This window comes from Lytechinus variegatus, chromosome 13 (genome assembly GCF_018143015.1).
Source record: "Lytechinus variegatus isolate NC3 chromosome 13, Lvar_3.0, whole genome shotgun sequence".
NCBI classification, from domain to species: Eukaryota; Metazoa; Echinodermata; class Echinoidea; order Temnopleuroida; family Toxopneustidae; genus Lytechinus; species Lytechinus variegatus.
The window spans coordinates 10,007,973-10,022,605 of NC_054752.1; the positions used below are offsets into that span (position 1 = coordinate 10,007,973).

At 39.0% G+C, this 14,633-nt stretch overlaps 1 protein-coding gene across 1 annotated transcript in view; it reads left to right on the forward strand.

Annotated features, from left to right (window-relative positions):
• Positions 1-1,738: 1,738 nt before the first annotated feature.
• LOC121426306 (nucleolar MIF4G domain-containing protein 1-like) overlaps positions 1,739-14,633 on the forward strand; it is a 29,776-nt gene continuing 16,881 nt past the window's right edge. The window contains exons 1-5 of the mRNA XM_041622547.1: positions 1,739-1,823; positions 7,174-7,425; positions 7,736-7,867; positions 10,500-10,653; positions 11,781-12,468. Of these exons, the coding sequence (XP_041478481.1) occupies positions 1,776-1,823; positions 7,174-7,425; positions 7,736-7,867; positions 10,500-10,653; positions 11,781-12,468 (1,274 nt within the window). The 5' untranslated portion in view covers positions 1,739-1,775. The remainder of the gene's footprint in view (positions 1,824-7,173; positions 7,426-7,735; positions 7,868-10,499; positions 10,654-11,780; positions 12,469-14,633) is intronic.

Sequence of the window (14,633 nt, forward strand, 5' to 3'; positions counted from 1 at the left end):
TATACACTTGAACATATGGTCAATGGACCGGCATGTTTCCATTTTCATTATACACTTGAACATATGGTCAATGGACCGGCATGTTTCCATTTTCATAATACACTGAAATATATGGTCAATCGACCGGCATGTTTCCATTTTCATTATACACTTGAACATACGGTCAATGGACCGGCATGTTTCCATTTTCATAATACACTGAAAAATATGGTCAATCGACCGGCATGTTTCCATTTTCATTATACACTTGAACATACGGTCAATGGACCGGCATGTTTCCATTTTCATAATACACTGAAAAATATGGTCAATCGACCGGCATGTTTCCATTTTCATTATACACTTGAACATATTTTGACCGGCATGTTTCCATTTTCATAATACACTGAAATATATGGTCAATCGACCGGCATGTTTCCATTTTCATAATACACTGAAATATATGGTCAATGGACCGGCATGTTTCCATTTTCATTATACACTTGAACATATGGTCAATGGACCGGCATGTTTCCATTTTCATAATACACTGAAATATATGGTCAATCGACCGGCATGTTTCCATTTTCATTATACACTTGAACATACGGTCAATGGACCGGCATGTTTCCATTTTCATAATACACTGAAAAATATGGTCAATCGACCGGCATGTTTCCATTTTCATTATACACTTGAACATATTTTGACCGGCATGTTTCCATTTTCATAATACACTGAAATATATGGTCAATCGACCGGCATGTTTCCATTTTCATTATGCACTGGAACATATATGGTCAATTGACCGGCATGTTTCCATTTTCATTATACACTTGAACATATGGTCAATGGACCGGCATGTTTCCATTTTCATAATACACTGAAATATATGGTCAATCGACCGGCATGTTTCCATTTTCATTATACACTTGAACATATGGTCAATCGACCGGCATGTTTCCATCATACACTTGAACATATGGTCAATGGACCGGCATGTTTCCATTTTCATTATACACTTGAACATATGGTCAATCGACCGGCATGTTTCCATCATACACTTGAACATATGGTCAATGGACCGGCATGTTTCCATTTTCATAATACACTGAAATATATGGTCAATCGACCGGCATGTTTCCATTTTCATTATACACTTGAACATATTTTGACCGGCATGTTTCCATTTTCATAATACACTGAAATATATGGTCAATCGACCGGCATGTTTCCATTTTTATTATACACTTGAACATATTTTGACCGGCATGTTTCCATTTTCATAATCCACTTAACATATGTTCAATTGACTGGCATTTTTCCATGTTCCTTTCAGTGGACATTGTGTGATGTAATTAAACACAAGTGAAGACTGTCTTAAACTGATATGTATTTGCAGATTTAATACACTGGGGAAAAAAATATTCAGTGAAAGGGATTAAAAGACCTTTTCTAAAAAAATGATGTGATAGGATCAGCTTGGAATGGGGAAAAGAGAGTCGGTTAATTATAAGCCCATAGAGCTATAAGAAACTCCAACCCTTTACACACACACAATAACAAATTAAACCCATCCCTGATCTCAAGTCATTTGTGCTAACGTGTGTTGCTATTGCAATATTAAAATCAATAAAACGACTGGATTTTTAGTCTATGCCCTCACTCCCAGAGAACACGAGTATTATAGCACAACATCCTAGCACAGCATTCGCCACGCTTCGCATCACACAGCCATTACGGACACACACGTGCTCCGCACTGTTTTAACTGACCAATCAGAGAACGACTTGAGAATGGAAACCCGTCGGTCGCTAGCCGGCAGTCGGCAGTCTGCTGATCCAGTGAGTAAAAACAATAAAAAATTGCATTATCTGGAATTGAGAATATTAGAGTGTGCATTTTCAAGTCATAATCAATAATTTTTTTCCATTTGCGTAAGATCAAGCAGACAATTGCTGCTTTGCAAAGTAAAATAGAAAATAAACACGCGGGCGAGTCAGATTGCAAGCTGAGCAAGCACGCGGTCTGTCCTGCATCGGTGTTTACCACATAAATCCCCCGGGCCGTCTCGCGAGCGCGAGCTGGAGCTCTTGGCTGGGCCCGCGGTAGAGAGTTTCAGCAAGCAACTCCCATTCCTAGCACGTGCCCGCACGTGTGTGTGTGAGCATATCGATGGCTCATTTGGATGGCCAATAATGGCAATGTCAACTGGCCTGCACAGCTTCAGGGGCCGATTGTACGAAAGGGTATTTCGTGTTGCCCATCTTTTATGATGCTATAATAATAATAAGCGGGGTGTTTCTGAAATTTATGATGAACTAAATATTAATTCGCATGCTTCCTTGCTTGCTTTAACAGTTAAATCAAAATTATAATGCAATTTCATGAGATATCAGATCACATTTTATAAACAAATATTTTGTTTATTTAATGGACGAATAAAGTATGTTTGCAGATATTTTATTTGAAATGCATTTCACATGGCGCATCATACAATTACAAAATGGGCGACACGAAAGATGGTCCTTGCAATTGCAAAGCCAAAGACCCGGCCTTTCGTGCAATCGGCCCCAGCCCAGGCAGGTCTGTTCCCTTTTGATTGCTTTCAATCTTCTTCAGCAGTAGAGGCGCTTGTCCAAAAATTGGGATTGTCCCAGAAAACAAGGAAATCCTCATAAACCAAGACAAATCACGTCGTGATAAATTGAGACTGTCCTTGTTTATGGGGACATTTTTTTTTCACTTCCCCCTACGGGACAAAGACAGCAATTACGGAAATTGAGAGTGCTAAAAATAGAATCAGCGACCTCAATTCCCCCCAGTTCACTGTCTATTTTTCATGACTTACCATCTTCCAATAATCTTGTTATGAAACCTGATATATGTTTATGTTTACTAATGTTGTAAGTTAGAGCCATTACGGGATCGGAGTTCGGTTCGGAAGTTTTGCTCCTAAAATCGGAATCGGTTCGGATATCGGATCGGAAGATATTCAAAAACAAAAAAATACATTAAAATTTGTATGTGGCCGGCGCGTGGACAAATGCGGCACGCTACACTGATGGCAGTATTTGTTTTGATCTCCGACAAAAGCGGAGGAAGAAGATGATGAGTTGTTTTGATCTCCGACATAATCGGAGGAAGGAAAATAAGATAATGACGTTTCAGCGCGCGACACTACCGCCGATCAACGATAGGCCTCTTCTATACAACATCGTGGTGATGGCGGAGTCCGTCGTGAACTTTTAGAGGCCGCATTACTTACCGAAAAAGACGCACTATTATCCAAAGTTGTTTACGATGATATTCACCTTCTCTACAATATCGTAGTGATGGCGGAGGTAATCGTAAACTCTTATAGGTCGCATGACCTCCCGAAAAAGACGCAGTCACGCATTATTATCCAAAGTTGTTTACCATGATATTCACCTTCTCTACAACATCGTAGTGATGGCGGAGGTAATCGTAATCTCATAAAGGTCGCATGACCTCCCGAAAAAGACGCATTATTATTAAGAGTTGTTTACCGTGATATTCACCTTCTCTACAACATCGTAGTGATGGCGGAGGTAATCGTAAACTCTTAAAGGTCGTATGACCTCCCAAAAAGGACGCATTATTATCCAGAGTTGTTTACCGTGATATTCACCTTCTCTACAACATCGTAGTGATGGCGGAGGTAATCGTAATCTCATAAAGGTCGCATGACCTCCCGAAAAAGACGCATTATTATCAAGAGATGTTTACCGTGATATTCACCTTCTCTACAACATCGTAGTAATGGCGGAGGTAATCGTAAACTCTTAAAGGTCGCATGACCTCCCGAAAGGGACGCATTATTATCCAGAGTTGTTTACCGTGATATTCACCTTCTCTACAACATCGTAGTGATGGCGGAGGTAATCGTAATCTCTTAAAGGTCGCATGACCTCCCGAAAAGGACGCATTATTATCCAGAGTTGTTTACCATGATATTCTTCTTCTCTACAACATCGTAGTGATGGCGGAGGTAATCGTAAACTCTTAAAGGTCGCTTGACCTCCCCAAAAAGACGCATTATTATCCAGAGTTGTTTACCGTGATATTCACCTTCTCTACAACATCGTAGTGATGGCGGAGGTAATCATAATCTCATAAAGGTCGCATGACCTCCCGAAAAAGACGCATTATTGTCCAGAATTGTTTACCATGATATTCACCTTCTCTACAACATCGTAGTGATGGCGGAGGTAATTGTAAACTCTTAAAGGTCGCATGACCTCCCGAAAAAGACGCATTATTATCCAGAGTGGTTAACCATGATATTCCTCTTCTCTACAACATCGTAGTTATGGCGGAGGAAATCGTAAACTCTTCAAGGTCGCATGACCTCCCGAAAAAGACGCATTATTATCCAGACTTGTTTACCGTGATATTCACCTTCTCTACAACATCGTAGTGATGGCGGAGGTAATCGTAAACTCTTATAGGTCGCATGACCTCCCGAAAAAGACGCATTATTATCCAGAGTTGTTTACCGTGATATTCACCTTTTCTACAACATCGTAGTGATGGCGGAGGTAATCGTAAACTCTTAAAGGTCGCATGACCTACCGAAAAAGACGCATTATTATCAAGAGTTGTTTACCGTGATATTCACCTTCTCTACAACATCGTAGTGATGGCGGAGGTAATCGTAATCTCTTAAAGGTCGCATGACCTCCCGAAAAGGACGCATTATTATCCAGAGTTGTTTACCATGATATTCTTCTTCTCTACAACATCGTAGTGATGGCGGAGGTAATCGTAAACTCTTAAAGGTCGCTTGACCTCCCCAAAAAGACGCATTATTATCCAAAGTTGTTAGAGATGATTTTCACCTTCTCTACAACATCGTAGTGATAGCGGAGGTAATCGTAAACTCTTAGAGGACGTATAGTCAGATAGTCGTAAATATTACCGCGCATGTCAGCGTGTTCAACTAAATCTTATTTGCCTCCGCTTAAGATCAAAACATATCGTCTTTTCGTGGTTTTTCTTCCTCCATTTTTGTCGGAGATCAAAACAAATTATCATCATCATCGTTTTGTTCTTCCCCGATTATGTCGCAGATCAAAACAAATCATAATCTTCTTCTCCACCTGCCTTTCCGCTAATATCGGAGATAAAAACAATCATAATTTTCTTCCCCTTTATCTTTTCCTTCCACCGCTTTTGTCTGAGATCAAAACAAATCACCAGCGCATTTCGACGGCAAACATGTCGCCACGTGTTTTTTTGTTGTTGTCTTGTTATGTTTTGGTTTTTCCGATCCGATTTTTTCCCCACTGGTCAAAAATCGGAGTTCGGAAAAATGTAGAAAAAAGGGGGAAATCGGATCGGATCGGGAATTGGAATAAAAATCGGTTACAGCATTAATGTTTACATTGACTAGCACACTTGATTGGTGTCGGCACTTGACAGGTGAAAGAACTTTCCTAGATTTCTTGTGTGAAGAAATCCTTATAAACTGAGACAGTCCCTGTAAACTGGGACGATCCCAATTTTCTGACCAGCGCCTCTACTGTTCAGTCTAATTTGGCAATATCTACTCGACTTTCAATTTCTCATCTGTCAGACTCCTGCAGAGTGGTTATTTTGCATATCTTCCCATCTTCCTTTTTTCATGCTTTTCTTTTAATACAGACATACGGACCAAATCGAGTGATAAGATTGTACAATGTAAATGAAAAATGAGAATGCGGGCATGGCGGGCAAATCAGATCCCATTTTCAAGCTGAGCACACCGTCCATGCCGCCTGTCCCGCCTCAATCCTCATGTAACATGTAAATTTTGCTGGGTTCATTTCTTTAATCTGTACTCTTACATTTGGCTTTCCATATTTTATTGTTTACATTCAAGTTGTTTATTTCCATTCCAACTCATCTCATCCTTCTTTCCATCCTCACAATCCACATGCATTATGATCTCATCTTTCATTCCATCTCCACAATACATCTCACATAGCAACACAGGTTTATTGCATTTCATTCATTCATTCAGTTTCCCCTCAGTCATGCTTCCTGGTTTTCCATTAGCTTTCCACTCCACATGGTCTTATTGTTTAATTCTCATTAGGATTCAGTTTAACTCATGATCACCCTTCTCTTTTCTCTGATTGGTTCTTATTTTTAAATAGGGTTAGTTAATTTTATAGTTCATACCATTTTCCTTGTATTTGATTGGTTGATTTCTATGAATATCCAAAGCAGTTGTGCAATGTCAATGGGTGCCCTGGGCTGACTCAGTACTAGCCTGGGGCGTTTTGGGGACTGAAAGTTATATACTATACGTATGGTCACTCCCCACTAACGCCTGGTACTCCTACCTATATTTCCCCACATACGGGTACAAAACAAGAAACTTTCGCCCCCGAGAATTCTACTTTCCCTCTAAAAGATCTAGCCCTAAAACATGTACATGGTGTCCAACTTCATTTCCAACATTTCTGCGATATTGATTTCATTTTTAAAGAAGAATTCATTAAAAAAACGAGAGATTTGTTATGAAAAGATGGGAAGAGCTAACGGCCGTGTTTACGTCGCCATCTTGATTTCTTTGTCTTCCGCTTGGCGACAGCACACAAATCGCTCATTTTTGCGTGCTGTCGCTATAGGTAGGAGTACCAGGTGTTAGTGGGGAGTGACCATACGTACAGTATATGACTTTCAATCCCCAAAACGCCCCAGGCTACTCAGACCCTCAGTTACTTCTTAGCCAGACAGTGAATTAGAACACGACATAATTGCAAGGCTGAGCGATTGGCTCAACGATAGCGCAGGTATATTTTTGATGAAAATTAAATAATGGTGGTCTAACCATTGGCATTTTCAAAATTTTCCATGCTGTACCTAAAAACTCTATAACATAATTAGGCCTAGCATTTGCAAATTTATACTGTAACTAGATTTTGATTTGTCAAAACATTTGGAATGGTCATATTGTACTGTATCTACTCAGAGTGTAGACCTTTAGTTTCCTTTTTCTTTTATGTTAAGTTAACTATGTCATTCATGAAAATTTCAGCTAATACCCATATTTCCATAAAAATTAATTGAGCTTAAAATGTAATTCATGATTTTGTAGATTCATTAGTTGTATCCAAGTATTGTTTGAAATAAATGATTATGGCATCCTCACATTTACTTGGGTGGATTTTACTCATTCTTTAGCTCTGCCTCAAGATGAATTTCGGGAAGAGCCAGCGAGGAGGTTCACGTCGTCCGATGCAACAGAACCTGAGAAGGGCACGGAAAGCCATGAAGAAAATGGTCCAGATAGCCGAGGATGAAAGTCAGGATGGAAACGTGCTCTCAGATGGGAGGAGCTTTAAAAAAGAGAAAGGGCAGTTGTCTCGAAAGCAGAGGAGGAAAGAAAGTAGAAAGATGAAGAAAGCCAGGAAACATGCCTTTTTGTCTGGAAAAGTAAGATTAATATTTTCTTGTGGATTTAAAACCTGGGCCAATCTGCTCCCAAGATTAACACTTGGAGGAAGTCTATAATTCAGAAACAGAAATAAGTTCTGGGATTAGCATTTGTTTTTTTCAAATATGATTTCGTATAATGAGGATGCCCACTAGAAAACTAAGCTAAAAGAATTGTGTCAACAAAGACTTAAAAAAAAAACAAAAAGAAGATGCAAGTCAAATTAAATGAAATCACAAATCAAGGTGTGCAAATTGGTTATTCTAATATCCACTTTCTGATTCTCTTGCTTTCTATTTATTTCTCCAGGATTTGAGTACTGTGGGTGAGGAGAAGAAGAAGAAGTCGACAAATAAACCAAAGTCAGAAAAGAAAAGTGCTCCCACACAAGCATCAAAGACAGCTGAGAAAAAGGCAATGAGAGAAGAGAAAATAAAGAGGGTAAGTCCGTAAGTGGAATATCATACTCATTAGATCAAGTTTTGGTATTTCAAGTTATGATTGCTCAGTGAGTCAAAGGATGGTCTCACAATATGGGGATGGGGACTTGTCTTCAGTGACTTCATACCAAATTGCAGTCACCAGACTGTTGGTGTTTGTTTTACTGGCTTAGGTCAAATTGCATGAAGCCTAAGGACATGTCTTCTATCTACTATACCAGTAAGGACTATATCTTCAATTGTGAAGGACACAAGACTTATGAAGAAGAAGATGGGAGGAGAGGATTATATGGGGCTTAGGGGTTATTTCTCCCCCAAAGTGCTCAAAAGAGCCCTGGAAATTCCCCATTCTCTGCGATATTAAAGCTTATCCAATGTTCAAAGTACCCCCCCCCAAAAAAAAATAAAAAAATTAGTGATAGTTTTGTTTGCCTTAGATTCTTCAATCAATATGAAGGTTTGTCTAGCAATCACAGAGGTCACTATTTGAACATTTTGGAAGTGGGGTGGCTAATCTTTATTCTTGGTTTGTTAATAGCAAAAGCAAAATTTTTTACTGCATGCAGTCAGTCAAAAATGCATTGCCTTTACACTCTTCATGGATTCATTTTCAGGTCGTTAGTTTAAGGGAGTTGTGTTTTCACAGGGAATTTGACACCATTCTGATAAAAATCGCCTGCAGAGCAGAAGGAGATTAATAAACTACTAGCAGACTTTATACAGTGCGTCCCAGAAAAAACGAAACCGAGATTTAGCGATCATTTATCATAACTTAATCATAAATAAAATAGACAAATGACCTACCAATTTAAAGCTTAGAATCTCCTCTTTAATCTGATTTTACTTAGGTTATTTCTTATTCACGCATGAGTGAGCAAAAACAATTTGAAGAAAGGATACCAAAAATGCATTTGGCGGGGGGTATCTGGGTTTCAAAAAGAAAACCACATTTATTAAAAATTCAATATCTGCTCTTTAATTTGATACCTCAATTACAGAAAATGGTCAAGAATTAAAAACATATCGAAAACTTGCATACAGTGTACCGGACATGTAAAAACATAGCAGACGACGTTTGCAGACCTCGCGTTCATCGTATGACTAGTGGTGCAGAATGTTCCATTGCGGCTTTATGGGGGAAATAGTATTACAGAGGGATAAAATCCCGGGGATAAAATGTCTTCAAAAATAATATTTCAGCATTGATTCACAATATCTTGAGTCAATTTTATAAATTGTTCTTGTTTGAACATTTAAAACATCATCATGTGTTAAATGCACGTCGAGTGTAGGTTTGCTCTTCGGACATCAGTATCACAAAGAAAATCTCCTCTGATTTGATGATAAAAGTGCACTATTTCCTTATTAACCAATCTCCATGGTTCTTTCATGAGTATTTGCCTTACAATGTGCCCTTTATTATAACCTGGGCGGAAATTCTTGATACCATCACCCACCGATGTGATGACGGATGTAATCCACCCGGGTACTATAAAAATGTCTCCAAAACCGATTATCCCAATACATATTCCTGACTATGGATGGTTTTTAGTGATTTTAATGTAATAAAGTGCCATATTTCCCACCAATTGAATGTAAAAAAAAATTATGGTCATCTGATAGAAGAAGTTGTTAACATTCATTTCAGGGGGGCGGAAATTCTATCTGAATCAACGCTTGTCCTTGATACACATTAGTTTGTGAAAAAGGAGTATGATGCAAGGGAATTCTGCGTGTTATAAGGGTGCGCGCGTGCAGCGAGGACCTTCTGTCCGCTAGTTTTCCATATGGTTCTGGTCATTTGAAATAAGGCTTGTATTTCCAAAATTTCATGAGATAAACGTGTTTTCACCAGTTTCCCACAGAAGCTATCACATGGTGAACAAAAGATTTAACGCATGGCTGATCGTCAACAAAATGGAGTGTCGAGTGAGTTTGAACGCCAGCCTGGAGAACCTCTTCATTTTATGAAATCATTGAAATTCAAGCCTTATTTCAAATGACCAGAACTTTGTTATTTCTTGACCATTTTCTGTAATTTAGGTATCAAATTAAAGAGCAGATATTGAACCTTTCAGAAATGTGGTTTTCTTTTTGAAACCCAGATACCCCCCGCCAAATGCATTTTTGATATCCTTCAAATTGTCTTTGCTCGCTCATGCGTGAAAGAGAAATAATCTAAGTAATATCAGATGAAAGAGGAGATTCTAAGCTTTAAATTGGTAGGTCATTTGCCTATTTTATGATTAAGTAATGATAAATGGTCACTAAATCTCGGTTTCGTTTTTTCTGGGACGCACTGTATAATGCCACTAGAAATTATTTCTCTCCCCCTCCCCCTCTTCACGGTCTGATATTTGCCTGAAGCTAAGCAGGCTTGGCAGTGGTACATCGGGTTTGCTTCTCCCCCAAGATGTTTCTGTTACATGCATTTCCCATGTATTTCACAAGGTATGGGGTCAGCAAATGATGATCAACTCTCCATGAAGGCCGACACCCATCTGACATTCTTTATCTTTGATCAAAATTTCAACTATTAGTGATGATTCTGTTAATTTTTCATTTACATGTACGTATCACAAGCAAAGGAAGTCATGTGAATGCATGTTTCTCTTCATCCTCTGTTGGTGCAGGAGAAAGAAGAACAAAGGAAGCGTGAGCTCTTGGCGGCTAACGAAGATGAGGAGAAGAACATACGACGTCTGGAGAAAGGTCTTAACTTTCGGAAGAAGAGGAAGACCAAAGAGAAGATAACTCCAACTGCATTCAAAGATGATGGCCTCGATTGTATCCTTAAATTTACTTCAAATTTGAGATAAATGGTTTCAAAATAAAAATAACCATTTTCGATTGTAGGGCTTAAAGGGATACTCCAGGCTGAAAGTTATTGTTGAATAGTATTATTCAATAAGCAAAAAGCTGAAAAATACATCATAATCTGATAACATTATTAACAAATAAGTTATTGAATTTAAAGGTTAAGTAATATTTTGTGAAAACATATGCAAACTAATATGCAATAGATGGGTCGATGATGTAATGTCCCCACTTTCCTTTTTATATCATTACATAAAATCGTAATTGTTTCATATTTTCATACAAGTGGGTGTGATATGCAAGTGTGAAATAATTAGTGATGAACATAATTCTTTGGCATAGAGTGGCTTGAAATTATATAAACTCAGATGATTTTTTTAACCCACCATGGGCATTTATTATATACATAATTGAGCATTCAAAATCACATCACATGTTTACATGTTTCATTTTCAAACAAACATTCCAAATAAAATTCTTGACAATCTTTTCAAAGCAATTGCAAGAAATGAATCTAGTCCGGTTTCTTTGCGGGCTTTAAGTAAATGCAGTTCTGTTATTTGAAGGTCGACATTGTATTCAAGTTAGCTACTGTTGTCAAATAAGAAAAGAATCTCTTATTTAGTTTACACTCATGGAAAGCATGTACATTATCTTCGTCGACGTAACAATGCGGGCATCTTCCATCTGTTATAGCATTCCATTTAAACAAATCCTTTCTTACTGGCAATAAATTATATATAACCTTAAGATTGAATTCTTTCAGTTTATTTTCTTTATAGTGACAGTTTCTTTTGAAGTTTTTGTCCATTCTAATGGAGACCCAATTATCTGTTCCCAATACAAATAGCATCTGTTAGCGTTCGATGAATCTAAGGATAATAGTCTATAGAATTGTTTACTTGAAATATCATGTAAACATAAACACAGATGATAATCAAAGCATATGTTCAAGTTTCCTTGAAGCAAACTTTTAGAAAGTAAACATTCTCTTAGATTTTGTGCTATGCAACTATGTGTAGTGCATTTAAAAATTCATTTCACTGAGATGAGGTAGCAAAATTCACATCAAATTATCCTTGACATTACTGCACTAGATTTACTGGATATTGTGAATCCCCAAATCTTGGAAGCAGCGATGGACGAAGAGTTGATGGGCTTTGGAAAGAATGCGGATGACAGCGAGGCGGAAGGTAGTGGAAATGATAGCTTGGAGGAGGATAGTGAGAGTTTAGATTCTGATGGTGATTTAGAAGATGACACGGGCGAGGAAGAACTGACGGTCAAAGAGAGGACGGCTAAGAGGAAATCGGATGATGACCAGTTGGAATCGAGAAAGAAGTCCCGGCTCTCAGATGAAGAAGATGGGTTAGTCTCGGATGAAGGTGATAGCGAGTTGGAGGACAATTTAGCGATGATTACTAAGGCGTCTAAGACCAAGAATTCTCTCCAACATGGAAAGAAAGGAAAAGTAGTCAATACAGGGAGTAAACAAAGAACAGATCTGAAACAAAGGAAAACTGACTTTGATAGTGATAGTGATGATGAAGACTTTGACGATGATGATGATGGTGAGGAGGACTTTGATGTTTCTGCTGAAGATGAAAAGAAAAAGACACCTAAGATGGATCCTTATGGTAACATCATTGGCCAGAAACCTCCAGAGAAGTCATCCACGTACATCCCTCCGCATAAAAGAGCCGAGATGATGGGGCAGTCCATGGATGCCGAGAAGAAGGCTAAGATGGACAGATTGAGAAAACAACTCAAGGGATCAATAAATAGGTATGATGGTGATGATGGTGGTGATGGTGGTGATGGTGATGATGATAATGGTAATAATGGTGATGGTGATGAGGATTAATTTCTTGAATGCATGATAGCTGAAAGGCAGCTGGAGCTAAAGAAAGGGTAGTAATGATAATAACATCGCGCCTCGGATTAGAATATTTCTAGATAGATGGCGCTTTATAAATGCTTATTATTATTATGATGGAGGTGGTGATGATGGGGATGACGATGATGGTGGTGGTGGTGATGGTGATGGTGGTGTTGGTGATGATGATGTGGTTATAGGTGATAATGATGAGGATTGATGGTAATGTTGATGGTGATGGAGGTGATGCTAGTGTTGATGGTCATGATGATGATTATAGTGGTTGTGGTAAATGGTCTTGGTCATGATCATGATGAATTTGTAAAGTTGCCTTGATAGAGGTTGGAGAGGTCGGACGTGTTTTACAAGTGCTCTGACATTTTGTGCAATTTTACCGTGTTTCCTGACATTTTGTGAAAACGTTTTATATGGTTGCATCAGAAACTGGATAGTGAATATCAAGGATATACTCATTTTTCATTTGGATTATTTATTTGGATACTATCAAACATTTTTAACTTGAAATTTTGATCATTTTGGAGAAGAAAGTGTCAATAGACTTCTAAAACTAGCATCATTTACGCGTCATTGCCTAGCAACTCATCATTAAACGCATACTGGCTTGGATCGAACGCATCACTGGTATCTCTTTGCGCAACCATTCTTTGTGCGCTTAATTCTGATTCATGTAATTGTGACGTCACAATGTCTGGGAAGAGAAAGTCGTCGAAAAACAACTCTGGTGATAATGAAGAGACGAATGAAAACTATCTTCTATCACTGATCAAGAATGAGCTAGGGAAACTTTCCAATTCCTTGAATGCTAAGTTGACCGTCTTGGAGCAGTCGATCGACAGTATACGAGAGGGACAAAGTAGCATTGTCAACTCGCTGTCGTTCCTCAACGAGAAATTTGAGGAAATGAAGTTGAAGGCCGAGAAGATAGAAAAGGAAAACAGAGAACTGAAGGAACAAAACATCTGTCTTCAGAAGAGATTCAGTGAGTTGACCTTCCAGCTTAACGAACTTGACCAGTACCACAGAAGAGTCAACTTGGAGGTGGCAGGTGTACCAGAACGACAGGGCGAGGTTCCTGAAAGGATCGTACTTAATATCGCGAAACACATCAGCCCTGAGCTTGCAGCATCCGACTTCGATGTGGTTCATCGGCTGGGTTCAAAACGCCAATCTGATAACAAAGCCCGCCCAATCATCGTGCGATTCACCACAAGACGAGCTCGGAACATCATGTATGATGGGAGAAGGAAGCTGAAGTCTCTCTCCACAAAGGATCTTGGATACAACAGCGACGGCAATATCTACCTCAATAGGTGGTTTCAAACCGCCTCGATCACAAGAATCCCTGTTAAATTACGAGAACTTTTTAAGGCTAAAAAATACCCATTAATTATTCCTGCATTCACACCGCCCCGAAACACATCCTTCGGGATAAGTTCCCGAAGTTACGAGCATGCGCAGTGTGGTCTGATAAGCAGGCAAGGCGGGAGATTCAAAATCACTAGCCCAGCAGCCACCCACGCCGCCGCGCCCAACGACACGCTGGGATAAAAGTTCCCGTAATTTTCTTTCACATCGCCAAAATACCTGCGACCTTGGAAAAATCCCCACGAAAGTTCTCGTAATTTCGCCAAGTACCTACTATTTAGCGGGTATTTTCTTAATTTCTAAATTACGCGTAGTTTGCTTTCACATTACCAAAATACCTGGTATTTTCTGATCGGGGTAAATTTCCCGATCAGAGAATACCTGGAACTGGCGAACTTCGAGGCGGTCTGAAACCGCCTATTGAAAACCTGATCGCTTCCACTAAGGAGCTAATGAAAGATATCAACAAGGCCCGCTGAGATGCCGGATACAAGTTCCTGTAGACCCAGAATGGCCGAATCTATGTAAGGAAGGATGAGAAGTGTCAACCCATCATCATTCATTCCAGAGAGGACTTTTCTAAGCTGTAGAAGGACTATCCATGTTTTTCCATTTTCCAGTATTTTTATTTCTTATGAAATTCACGTCACAAAACTTTTCGCATCGATCAATATTTGTGTTATTTTCC